Consider the following 13,891-nt stretch of genomic DNA (forward strand, 5'->3'; position numbering starts at 1 on the left):
TTCTTCTGGCATCCAGAATTGCAATTAAGAGCTCCAATGCCATTCTGATTCTTAATTATTTGTATTGAGCAAAAGTTATCTTCCCTTTTCTAAAGTTAAGAACATTTCTTTTGCTTTAGTATTCTGAAGTTTCACTAAAATGTGCCTTGATATGGGTCATTTTATGAATTTTGCTGAGCACACCATAGGTTCTTTCAATTTGAAATTTGGTTTCATCAGTTCCGGAAAGTTTGCTTGATTTTATTTTACATAGTTTTCTTCCCCCTGATTTCTCTGTTTATTCTTTGTAGAGCTCTCATTAATATTATTTTTCACACAAGACCGCCTCTAATTGAATTAGTCTTAAAATTTTCTACTGACTCTAGTAATTTTTCTACTTTCTGAGACATTTCTTCAATTGTATTCTTTTTTTTTTTTTTTTTTTGAAACAGAGTCTTGCTCATTGCCCAGGCTGGAGTGCAATGGTGTGATCTCTGCCTCCCGGGTTCAAGCGATTCTCCTGCCTCACCCTCCCGAGTAGCTGGGATTACAGGTATGTGCCACCACGCTTGGCTAATTTTATATTTTTAGTAGAGATAGGGGTTTCACCACGTTGGCTAGGCTGGTCTCGAACTCCTGACCTCAGGTGATCCATCTGCCTCGGCCTCCCAAAGTGCTGGGATTTCAGGCATGAGACACCGCGCCCAGCCCTCAATTGCATTTTTTAAACTTCTTTTTTTTGAAAAAAAAAAAAAAAATGCTAGCCTTGGAAAGTGTGTGTGTGTTTTGTTTACTGCAGTATTCTCAATAGCTAGAACAGGGCCTAGTACATTAGAAAAAAAATGTTGGACTGACAAAGTAAATGCTATCACATAAGTTTAACTTTTGGAATGTCTTCTTTCATGCTGTAAAGTCAAAACTACCCATTAAACAATGACTCTCCATTCTTCCCTCCCTCCTGTCCTGGCAACCACCATTCTACTTTCTGTCTTTATGATTTGATTGCTCTATGTTTCTCATAGAAGTAGCGTTATACAGTATGTGTGTTTTTTGTAACTGGCTTATTCCACTTAGCATAATATTCTCAATGTTCATCCATATTGTAGCATGTGTCCAAATTTCCTTCCTGTTTAATGATGAATACTATTTCATTGTATGAATATAGCACATTTTGTTTGTCTATTCATCCATCAATAGACACTCAGGTTGCCTCCACCTTTTGGCTATTATAAATAGTGCTGCTATGAACAATGACATATAAATATCTTTCTGAGATCCTACTTTCAGTTATTTTGGATATATACCTAGAAATGGAGTTGCTGGATCACACATTTTACATTCCCACGGACTAGTACACAATAGTTCCATTTTTTCCACCTCCTCATCAACATTTACTCTTCTCTCTCTCTCTTTTTTTTTAATAGTGGCCCATCCTAGTGGGTATGAAATGGTAGTTCATTGTGGTTTTAATTTGCATTTCCCTGGTGATTAGTCATATTGAGCATCTTTTCATGTGCCTATTGGCCTCAGACTGGTTGTTTTATCATAAAAGAATCGTCTGTCTTTTCTCCAGGGCTAATAAGAGCAGTTACCAGCATTTTTGGAACAAAGCAGAAGGAAGCTGGGGTAAGTGTGTAGCCATCAGTGTACAGATTTTCACCCTCCCTCCTCTTTCAGGATGATGCTCCTGCTCTTGGCTGAGCCTAGTGTCCCTAAATCCAGAATCCCTCTTGTTCAGCCTGTTCAGAGAGGGAACATCCAGGTGTCCGCTGGGGAAGGGGAAGAGTAACTGCTTGCCTGCCAAATGGGAGTGGGACTCAAGGAAGTTAACTGTTTCTTTGAAACAATTTTCCTGTTTCAGCCACACTTATATCCCCACTTTCAGAGGTCACTGACCCAGTTTCTAAACCTTTAAGGAGCTCTGTAATACCAGCAGGCTCATTTCTTGGCATTGTCCCCTATGGCACTTCTCTGCCTTCAGCTTTTAAATTTTTGCTGTTATTTCTTTTCTTCTTCTCTATTTTTCTTCTGCGTTTATGATTTTTGTCCCATCATCTCCATGAGGCTTCAGGAGAGCATGGAGATGAATGTCTTTCATTTACCATTTTAATTGAAAATCCCCATAGTTATTTTATTATTATTATTCCTAACAGCATTTTTATTTTCACTTAAAGATAGGAGGAAAGAAGAGGACAGAAGCAGAGACAGAGTTCTGATGAGATATTTCACGAAGATTTATGAAAGTAAAAATAGGGATGATCTTCCCTTTCCAGGTACATTCTGTTGGTATTTGACATCCTGATGACACAGTCAGATCTCCATTTTAACTTTTCCTTGACTTATATTTTCTGCTCCATTCATCCATTTTCAGATACTTGTCTGGTGAGAAAACGTGAATACAAACTATTCTCAGTGCAAAGCTAGAATCTGACATACATATTTGCTTTACACAGAACCTTTCAGGAATTCATTGACTTTCTAAGTTTTAGAACACCTCTTTAGAAGTACTTAGGTGTTTTGGATTTCTTTCTTTCTTTCTCTTTCTTTCTCTTTCTTTCTTTCTTTCTTTCTTTCTTTCTTTCTTTCTTTCTTTCTTTCTTTCTCTTTCTTTCTTTTTCTTTCTTTCTTTCTTTTCTTTCTTTCCTTCCTTCCTTCCTTTCCTTCCTCCCTCCTTCCCTCCCTCCCTTCCTTTCCTTCCTTCCTTTCTTTTCTCTTCTTCTTTCTTTCCGCATGCCCCCCCCTCCTTCCTTCCTCCTTCCTTCCTTCCTTCCTTCCTTCCTTCCTTCCTTCCTTCCTTCCTTCCTTCCTTCCTTCCTTCCATCTTTCTTTCTCTTTATTTTGACAGAGTCTCACTTTGTCACGCAGGCTGGAGTGCAATGGCATGATCTGATTGCAATCTCCGCCTCCTGGGTTCAAGCAATTCTCGTGCCTCAGCCTCTGGAGTAGCTGGGATTAGAAGTGTGTACCACTGCACCCAGATACATTTTGTATTTTTAGTAGAGACAGGGTTTTGCCATGTTGACCAGGCTGGTCTCAAACTCCTGGCCTCAAGTGATCCACCCTCCTCAACCTCCCAGAGTGCTGGAATTACATGCGTGAGCCATCACGCCTGGCTATGGTTTGGTCTCTTTCATCACACTCATCTAAGGCTGCAGAAATATCCTTTGTAGTATCATTTGATTGTATGCTTACTGGCAGAAGTTGAGAGGGGAGCTGCTTGTTGTTTTGTACAACCCTGATGGACTATGGCCTATCCTACTCTCACATACATTGCCAGAAGATTATCTTCTGGGACCCAGAAAAATAACTACTTCCTATTTATTATTACCCACTGTGCAGAGGAAAGCCCTGACCGCTAAAGAAGTTATCAAAGACTGTGGAAGCAGTCCTTGATTTTGAGGAAACTCAAAATTCAAGTTAACATGAAACATTTTAAAAGAGGAAACTTTTATTCAAATAACCAATTTAGCTTGTTTATGCCGAACTGCTTTATCCAATCTGAGTAGAAAGCCTGCTTAAGCACTGGAATGCCATATGGTTGGCCATAATTAAGATTCTAACCAGGCATTTTTGGTATGTATAGTAATTTCATTATTTGTAATAGTATATTAAATAACGATAATACATGTGTATGATGCTTGCAAAACTGGAATTATTAGTCTCAACGTATACATGAGGAAATTGAGGTTCAGAATATTATACGAAACTTCTTTCTAATCTCAAACAGCAAGTAATAAAGTGAAGAAGCTGGGACACAGTATCAGTTCTCTGACTCCATATTCAATGCATGGGTCTGTTTGCCAAAAGATTTGCTCTGAACTACATAGATGCAGGAAGAAAGATTAAGGATGTAGAAGGACACAAGAAATGGGGGGAAATATACACTAAGATTGAAAGATAGTAGATGCAAAAACCTCTCTTCACCTTCCCCAAAACACTCAATGGCCTCTTCCTAGCCTGGAAATGTAACTGCTATCTGTTTCACCTGGGCCTGGAATTGTGTGTGTTTGCTTGGTGTTTTGGACATGTTGACTGATCCTACGTAACAAGAACACTTTGAAGATGTTTTCAGAAAGGCTGCCTGTATTTGCTATAACATATACTAGTTCCAGCAAAACACCAGGAATTGAGGAAAAGCCTATTGCCCATCAGTTTCCAATATTAAGGAAGAACAAACTTATTTCTATAAGGGGGTTGGGGGACATCCTGGTTTCATTTCAACCCAGGCACAGGAGTAAACAGCTTTCTCAGACAGTGACCCTCATCCGCACAATGGCAACACTCTCAGCTTTAACCCACATGTCTTGTGTCCAGGTCTTCTGCCTTCACTCTCAGGTGCACTGAGCCTCTTTGCTCAGACAGAGCCCTCATTTGATTTGCACACAGAACCGAGTTGAATGCAGTCACTTCTAGTTAGGACAATCAGAGAATGTGGCTGCATTTTGAAGATGAAGAGAAAACTCTCCATATATACTCAATCCTCTGGATTCTTCGATGTTTACAAAGAAAAAAGGGGACAGCCTTGTATTATTTTCCCAAAAAAACATAGGTGATAGGACTCTAAATCAGATTTCTTCCTTTTTCTTAAGAGAACAGCTTTAGTCTGAGAAAGGGTAAAGAAGTAACATCCCAGTAAATAAAAAAACAGCAACCTACTACTACCAACATGTATGAGAGCAGACTATGACTTCTGTATTAAGGGGAATGATGAATGTTTTCACATTATGGGAACCGTTTTAAGCACAACCTTAAAATAGTGCTTTAGAGATAGGTGAAGATATAGAGAAATTTGTCTCTACACTTTAAACCTTTTCTCTCCCACAAGGATTTTTTTAGTAAGAATATGTTTTTACTAGACCTAAGAGAATGTGAAAGAAAATTTCTAGCCTTGAGTGTTGCTGCCACCTACATGGCGGGAAGACTACAAACAAAACCTAACACCTTTCAGACAGGCATCAGCTGCAGTATGCTTTCTATGAAAATGTGCTTTAGAAATCTCCAAATTTGTTTATTTACTTCACTACCCTGAAGGCAAGTTAGTATTTGTTAGTTTCACCTCATTTTCTATCTCAAATTCTTGCAGACGTTGGAGTAAATGGTTTTGCTTAGATTGGTGTGAATATACTGATTATTTGAAATAGAAGCTGATTCAAAGAATTCTTCCTCATTATAAAAAAATCCCAAGTGCAACTTGATCCCCATAGCTATGTCCTAGGGAAAGGATGAAGGTTCTTAATCTCACTGTACTACAGGTCCTCCCTATTTCCCACCCCAGCCGATTCTAAAACACACACACACCTCCCCACCTCAAAAAAAAAAAAAAAAAAAAAAAAAAAGGAAAATGAAATGAAACACTGTTTCCTCAATTGATTATATAGTAACTATAAATTGATGCTAACGGGGATAACACAGACGTCACAATTCTTTTGATATTGATCAGAGAGGTTATTTCTGATAAGAAATGTAGTTGACACCACAGAATTAACCAGAAACTTCTTTAAAAGTCTAAAGCAAACCTGTGATATGTCAAGAACATCATGGGCTGTCTTTTTATCTTGGAAGGCATCATCCAAGGCCACGATGCTGTTCCTGAGGCTGTGAAAACACCTTCTCCCTAGAAAATATACATGCAAGATCGAAAACTTGATTGATGACTTTACAGATAATTGCAATTAAAATGATTGCTAAGTGAATAAATGATGAGTTTTGGAAGCATGTGCCAACTAATTATTGCTATTACACAATGTTACGAATATTGGCGTTTCCCCGGCATTTGGCACTTTGCAGATTTAGGCATAGTGTACTATGGCCTAAATATGGACTAATTATCTTTAGTGTTAAAAGCTTTGTATTCTTGAATAAAAATCATCGCTATTTTTCCAATAGCAGGATGCTGAAGACAAAAAATGACCCTAAAACTGATGTTAGGAAAATATGCTCCGTGCAATGAAAAATAGGCATTTGGAGGAACAATGTCAAAGGAAGAATAAAATATGCTCCGCTTCAACCCTACCCTGGAACTCCTCCTGGTTTTGTCCCTGCCAAGAGGGGAACCATTCACGTGGTCACTTGAGTGACCTCTCCACACCACTTGTGGGGCTGGAGGTGGGGGCTGGGGTGCTGGTCTGAACTACTCTGCGTGAGAAGCCCTGCATATAATGGGTGCCTAATTTCCCCCAGTATACCTCTAGAAGTAGGCCATTTCAGACATCTTCACTGGTTTATGGCTTTAATTTTCGCATAGTATTAAAATAACTATTTCTTACCATTTGCATCGTTATAATCATGCTTGTAATGATGCAATCGTCACAGTCTATTTACCTGCAGTGTGTTTTCTGGGGTATAGGTGAATTTATCTTAGACTTCACAGGCAGGATCCAAGAGTAGGTGGTGGCAAAGCAAAACAAAACAAACAAAAAACAGTAATCAAGAGAAATATATTTTAATACAATATTTATAAAAACTAAATTACTGCAAAAACTCCATAACATCAACATTTTACATAAAGATGGTATCTGAGAAGGTCACGATGAAGGTGAAAAGAGTAAAGGAGTTGTACAGGCCTCCCATGAGACACATGCTGTCTTCCAGGGGCCCCAAATTGGATGGGCGTTTCCAGTGGCATGCTCTTATGGAGAGACCTGTTAATTTCCAGTTTACCTTCTCCTACCTGCTACCTGTAGGCTCCTCATTGAGCAAATTACAATGTGAGGTGATCTGGGGACTATTGTACATGAAGCCGTGCAGCTTTATCTGAAAGATATCTACTCAAGAAAGTTTTAATTTTGCAACTCTTTTGGTTAAGTTAATTTTTTAAAATTTCAAAAAACACTAAGTATTATGCAAATGTTTACAAAGCAATGACTTTCTTAGGAAATTTAACACAATTTTTGGCATTTTACATATAAGACAACATTTTGTGGAGAATAAAGGAGTCTATAACACTGCTTTTATATAACTGAGCAATCAAAATGTATGAATATAAAACTTAAAAAATTGAATGAGTCCATTCTGTGAAAATAAGGCTTTAAAATCAATTGGAATTAATGTAACCTGAACTTTCATTTTAAACATATGGCATAAAATTTAATTTTAAAATACTCAATTATTATAATGTGCCCCCTAAGGATGAAAGAGAAATAGTATCTTTTCTAAAGTGTTCGTTATAATAATTATAAAAGGATTCTAAAAATACAGAACACTGGAAAAAATGTATAAGAAAAGAAATAAAAATCACCAAAGCTATCATCTAAAGATAGAATATTAATATTTAACAAACCATATTCTATCATTTTTCTAATACCATCATGTTCAAAGTAGCCTTAATTTAGTTTCTAAAATAGTAACAGAATGTTTGATACCTGGTGCTACTTTTTAACTGTGTGTTTCTAGCATTATACATTTTTCCTTATATTTGAAGTGTTTAACAGTGTTCAGATTGCTTTCTAGCACCTCTGGATGAGCCCTATGAGAAAGCTCTCCAACACAGGGGAGGGAATGAGGCTCTGACAAGCACAGCAAGCACACACGGCCTGGACACACTGCCGAGGAGCCTCTGCTCTTAACCCTCCATGCTTTCCAGATACTTTTCCCTGCAATATACAATGCAGCCAATGTGAAACTCAACAGCAAGTCAAAGAATCAAGGCTTGCAAACTTGAAAATATGATATTCCTTTGGGGGATATACCATACACACATACACACACACACACACACACGTGTATGTATCTATATCTATCTATCTATCTATATATTCATAAATATCACCAAGATGATTACCAAAAAAGAAACACAAGATAAAATTTTTAAATAAATTATTTATTACAATGACAGGAATACTCTGGATACAAACACATTTGCTAATATAATCACTCATGGTTACCTAGGGCTAGATGTACAAAGGACACCCATATCTCATCAGAAGAAAGACAATTTTGAGTCTCTGGGTGTAGTACCAAGTGGTTATGATCACCACGTACATGGTCCATCCAGTTAACTGTGTGACAATTTGCTATTTCAAATTCTGTCATAACAGAAATTACTGAAATATGTTGAATGCCAGTCAATATAAAGAAATCCTTTTTAAAGAGACTACTGAATTTGTGTCATAAACACACTTGTATATGGATATTAGGAGAGCATTGCTTGAATATCTCTAAAGCTCTATTTTTAGGAATTAAAAGTTTTCATAGTTAATGATACTGGTCTTCAGAATTCATATTGATAAAAGCAAACTTTAGTCGTTTAACATGAAAGTTTAAATTTCAGAGATTTTAACATGTGATGCCGAAAAATCCTAACATTTCCATTTAGTAATGTCAGGGTTGTGCCAATTCTAATTTGCTGTAGCTAGTAATATCAGAAAATACTTATCAGAGATTCAATATTGGTTTCATTAGACCTGATAAATGCTAAGTATGGCAACTATTAAAACCTATTGTTATTCTTGTTTCTAAAAGGGAATAATAGGATGTAGCTATAAAAATAATGAAGCTTATTTTTCATAAACATATGATAACTTGAGCATCCAAATAGGTTTTAACAATTAAAAATGCCTCGTTTGAGAGCACATACACTTATTTGATATTGCCATCATTCAAAATGCTTTTGGGAGTCCTTACAATGACCTTGACAGCTGGTATACAACATGCTAGAAAATATAATCCATCGCCTAACTTGCTGCCTTCCTTTATTTTGAAACTTGTTTGAATGACTTTTGACTGTTTCTAAAGGAGGGGGAATATATTTATCAGTTTTCAAAAGATGATAATTTTCCATGATTATTCCTATTAACACTATGTTAGTTTCTAAAGTTCAACTCAAATGTAATTTCAAGCAGTAAAATCAGATTTTAGGAAACAAAGAATGCACACTGTAATCTACTTTAAGGGAGTCACACTCATTTGACATCTTTATTCTGGTATGTTTATTCAGGTCATCATTAATTACAAGTTCCTTAAGGGTACAGCCCATGTCATTTCAATTACATAGGTCACTTTTCTAATTTCCCCATCTCCTGTCTATAGTATCCCAGCATAAGACCTGAGGCTGGTCCCATGCTTGAAAATGTTTCTTTAACTGAAGTGACTTAAACTTCTCTATTAAATACATACATAGATAGATATAGCTACATATCATATATTTAATGCTTTATATTCCCTTTTCAATTACATAGTTATCTTTTCTAATTTCCCCCTCTCCTGTCCGCTGTATACTACCATAGGACCTGAGGCTGCTCCTATGCTCAGAAATATGTTTCTTAAATTGAAGTGACTTGAACTTCCCCATTAGATACATAGATAGATAGATATAGCTACATATCATATATTTAATACTTTGTATCCTTTTGTCTATGGATTAGGCAATATTTATATTAATAAGATACATAGATTAATAATATTTTGATGATTTTCTTTAAATTGAGGAACGGTGCAATATAAATCATAGTGAATAAATCAGATCACCGAAGGCTTTAATAGAAGAGCACTTTATGTCTATTCCTATTTATGCTGTTTGATATATTTTAGTTTTAGAATTCCTGCTAGTCAAGCTTCTTTCTGGGAAAAGACCTACAAGAGTTTATACTTAATAAGGATCAATTGTGATATGCCATAAGTTGATTCCCCTTCCCTAGTTCACATCTACATGGCCAACAAGATCAACCTTTAGCTAAAGACATTAGCCTCAATGTCATTAGAAGTCCAAATTAACTCGACAGTACAAGGTTGGTCACTGTTATACTTCGTATCACTTATTTGGGCTAATTGATAACTAAATGGAACTGGTTATTTGCTGACAACATTTCATGCTTAGGGATGAGATTTACTGCAGTAATTGATCTGAATTAAAGCGTATCCACTAAAACAAAATATCCTAACCAGACAAATCAAAGTTGGTAAAATTTTAGATTAAATACCTTGAAGCAACATTAAATTTATAAGCATTGTGTACTACATTGGTTTTAACATTGTTTATTATATAATTTAGGGACTAAAAGGATAAGAGAAAATTTAAAGCAGTATTGAATTTGTGTCTGTGGACTGGCATTCCCTGTTGGAAATATTAACAGAAAAAGTAAGAAGCGGCAATAGATAATGATCTAGACAATATTTTTCTAAAATTAGATGAATTTGAATATTTTCAATCAGTATGTATTGCATTTTAATCAGCATGTATTAAAATCACTTTTAATACATGGTCGCTAAAGTATTAGTAAATCTACTACAGCCTAATAACTTGACCAATAACAACAATGCTTTTATACACTAATAAACAAATTGCATCGTTTGGATTTCTTAATTTGTCCAAATTCAGCTCCTACTGATGAGATTCCATTTAAGACACCTTGCAGGGGCAGACCTTTGCTATCCATGAATGATGCCTTGGCTCACCTAGGAGAAAAGCAGATATGTTGGGTTATATGGTGAAATCTAAAAAGAGAAAAAAGAGAAAGACCAAGAGGAGGGGAGGGAGAGAGGAAATGAAGAACAGATACAGAGAGGAAGAAGGGAGAGAATGAGGAAAAAAAGAACGAAAGGAAGAAATGTATTGCTTGTAATTTCTACATGTCTTTTCCATCCTAAAATAAGATAATATAATAAAAATGTACTTGTCTTATAAAGTAGATAAATACACTAATTGCACACATTATTTATAGCTTGGGTTTTTTTTTTTAACTGCCAAGGAAGATGGAAGTTTTCTATAAGAAAAATTTAGTTTGAAATTAGTAAATTTCCATAAATTTCAAATAGTTTAATTGTTCTTAGGAAAATCCAGAACTGCAGTTTTAGGGTCAAAATTTATTAGTTGAAATACTGTTTGAGTTAGAGAATCAAAAAAGTATTTATTTCTCAGACTACTTGGATGATTGTCTTTGTAGGCTAAAAAAAGCCACTCATTTAAAATCAAATTGACTACCAAACTAATTGGAACATTGTTCCTTAATAACTATTTCAAAACACATTTATATTAATGACATGTCTATGAATAGTAACTTTCACTCCTACTGGCAAAAACTATGGTTTAGTTAAACCAATACTGTATACTGTCTGTGTGTGTGTGTGTGTGTATGTGTGTATTAATGTATACTTTTACATTCTTTAAAAAATATGTTGATGTTTGAATTTTCCTCTTGGGTAAATTTTAATAATGTGATATTGTTAAAAACAACTTGAAGAAAGTGCTTATATCTTCCTACTGGAATTGTTCTTAATTCTTCTAGATTTTTTTTTAGCACTAACCGTAAGAAGTGTGTTCTCGATGGCCATGATTGATGGGCTGCTCACACATTCCACATTTTTTCTGCTTCATGCATCATCATCAGCCATCTCCAGCACTCCAGTCCTGAATCTGTCCTACTTTCTGTTACCTGATTTTTGCTGGTGATTCATGAGCCAGAATAGTAAAAGAAAAAAAAAAAAAAAAAACTCCACCTTGGCTTTTCACAATGTAGTATCCCCTGGAAACTCTGTGAGAAATCTAGTTTTGGTCATCAGACTCATGCAAATGTAATATTGATTGACAATGATGTATATAGATCTACATACATAACCTGCCTTATAAAAACCACAAAAATGTTCTATTAATGGCAGAATGCATACTGATTATAAACTACTTAAGAATGATGTGGAAACACTTACGTAAATGCATTTTGTTGGACTTCTAATTCTCTCTTGTCACTATTATTTTCAGCAGAAGCTACTTTGGAGTGTACACTGTTTCTAGTGCACTAAAAAGAAAAATTATTAATTTTCCAAGCCAATATGGTGACAAAGGCTTAAGATTTCTCATTAACCCTTTCGTAAAAAATTGTGAATGCCACACTAAATTTTCTATCATCATGACTTTAAAGATGAGGAGCTAGAAATCCTTAAAAAAAATTCTGAAGAATGAAAAATGAGCTTTAATCACTGTGAAAGAAACAGTAAGAAGTTAACTAGCAAAAGGCTCCACTGAACTATTTTTGTGATAACGTCTTTCAGATTCAGAAGCAACCAGGCCTTAAAGAGCCAAAGAAAGAAAGCCTAATGGCCCTAAAATCTCAAAAAAGGGAACTGCAAGTTCATGATATTGTCTCAGTGCTGCTATTACTAGACATCAAAGTTATTCCCACAGGTTTCAGGAACGTAGAAATGCCAGTGAAGGAGCAAGCAGACTTCACAGAGTCTGAGCCGGAAACTTCATTCTGGGATTCACCTGTGAGTCAAAACTCTTTGCTAATGAATTATTCCAAAGAAAAGACACTGCTGAGAGATACTTTTCCCTATCAGACAAGACCTCCAGGTTCACTAGCAGGGTCAAAGTAACAGGAATACTCTGGTCTAAAGGTGCTTTGCCTACCTTAATGGACTTCAGGCACTCACCTGGGTATACAGCTTGAACCCATAAAGAGATCACAATGGCATGATGAATAAGGTAGAGTGCTCTAGAGACCAGGTGAACAACCACTCCACAAGGCGTCTAAATTGTGACCTACATGCAGACTGCAGCCCATTTACAAATGGGTCATCCTAGTCAATTCAGCGCTGGAGAAGGAGTGATGTCAATACAAAAATAAACAATCTACATTCTGAGTTCAAGCCCCATTGCATGCAGAGGTAATACGTGAAGTGGTTCTTTCTATTTTATATACATTCAAACAACTTTGCTTTGTTAATGACATTTTAAGACTCTCTATCAACATCTATATATCAACTTCACTTTTTCCAAAAACTTAGTTTTTCTGTGCTTCAATGTCCCTTTTGCTTTCTGCATATGAAAATACGTTCACATCCACAATACAAAACCAGAAGAGTTAAAGTCAAGTGATGTTTACAGGATTTGCAAAGAAGAGAATTTCTGTGGAATGAACAATATATAAAGCAATATACTTGAACTGTGCTTGCATGGAAAAACACTTTTTTCCATTTTCTATATGCTGTTCAAATAACTGATCTATTCATTAAAATGATGTAATAATTATATTAGTCATTTAGCATTGCATAGATAAAATCATGTAAGTTCAATATCCATTAAAGTTAGAAGATTGACCACATTCAGCTTTGTAACTGGGGGATTTTGCATGTACATAAAAATGTTAAAAGAAATTTTGAATGAGTGAGAACATTCCAGTTGAAAATGGTAAGAATGTGCATTCAGAATCAAATGCACTCTTTTCCATACAATGACTAAAGAATACACTCACACAATTACAAGTTTAGCTACTGAAGCACCTCTTCTGGTTTGAGGACATCTTCCCAAATCTCACCACCTAAACACCCCAAATTTGTTTCTTCTTCTGACTGGGGTAGTTAATATTTCTTCTGACTGAGGTAGTTAATATTTTCCAGAGAAACACCACTCACATGTGGTGAATAGAGGTAACTAAACCGCTAGAGGAACGCTTATGGTTTTGGAGCCCCTACATTTTGAAATACTTGATATTTTGAAGTTAATGCTTGGGCTTTGAAAAGTGGAAAGTCATATTTTTATAGTTCAAGAACGTCCTTCTCTGCCACCAAATTCACATAAGAAACATAAAACTTATTTTCCTCCATGTTCAATTTTAAGAATTTTGCCCATCGAATACTCGTGCTTCAAGGAAACACACTCTCTCATCAAAATCTTTCTTACTAAACAAGCACCTCTGTCAGAAGTGTCTTAATTTCTTATCACAGAATTTTATCCACACAAGGAGCAATAAATAATTCATGTCACTGCCTCTTTGTTGTGTGTCCCTGAACTGCGCAGAGCTGGAAGGCTGACAGCTGTGTCAGGACAAGCACCAAAGCTCTGACATGACAAGTGACTAACAAGTTTCTTTCAGTTCATAGCGAAAGAAGACAATGGCCCAAAGTGCAGAAAGAAATCCTAAAACAAAATCAAACTGTGTCTTTCTTTTTAGCTAAGTGTTTGCTATGAGCTTATTTCCAA

General features: G+C 35.9%; 1 protein-coding gene across 1 annotated transcript in view; it reads right to left on the bottom strand.

Moving 5' to 3' along the window:
* Window positions 1-6,405: 6,405 nt before the first annotated feature.
* WDR72 (WD repeat domain 72) overlaps window positions 6,406-13,891 on the bottom strand; it is a 244,202-nt gene continuing 236,716 nt past the window's right edge. Inside the window, exon 20 of the mRNA XM_030931778.1 lies at window positions 6,406-10,371. Coding sequence (XP_030787638.1) covers window positions 10,316-10,371 — 56 coding nt within the window. The 3' untranslated portion in view covers window positions 6,406-10,315. The remainder of the gene's footprint in view (window positions 10,372-13,891) is intronic.

Source organism: Rhinopithecus roxellana, chromosome 5, assembly GCF_007565055.1.
Source record: "Rhinopithecus roxellana isolate Shanxi Qingling chromosome 5, ASM756505v1, whole genome shotgun sequence".
Taxonomy (NCBI): Eukaryota; Metazoa; Chordata; class Mammalia; order Primates; family Cercopithecidae; genus Rhinopithecus; species Rhinopithecus roxellana.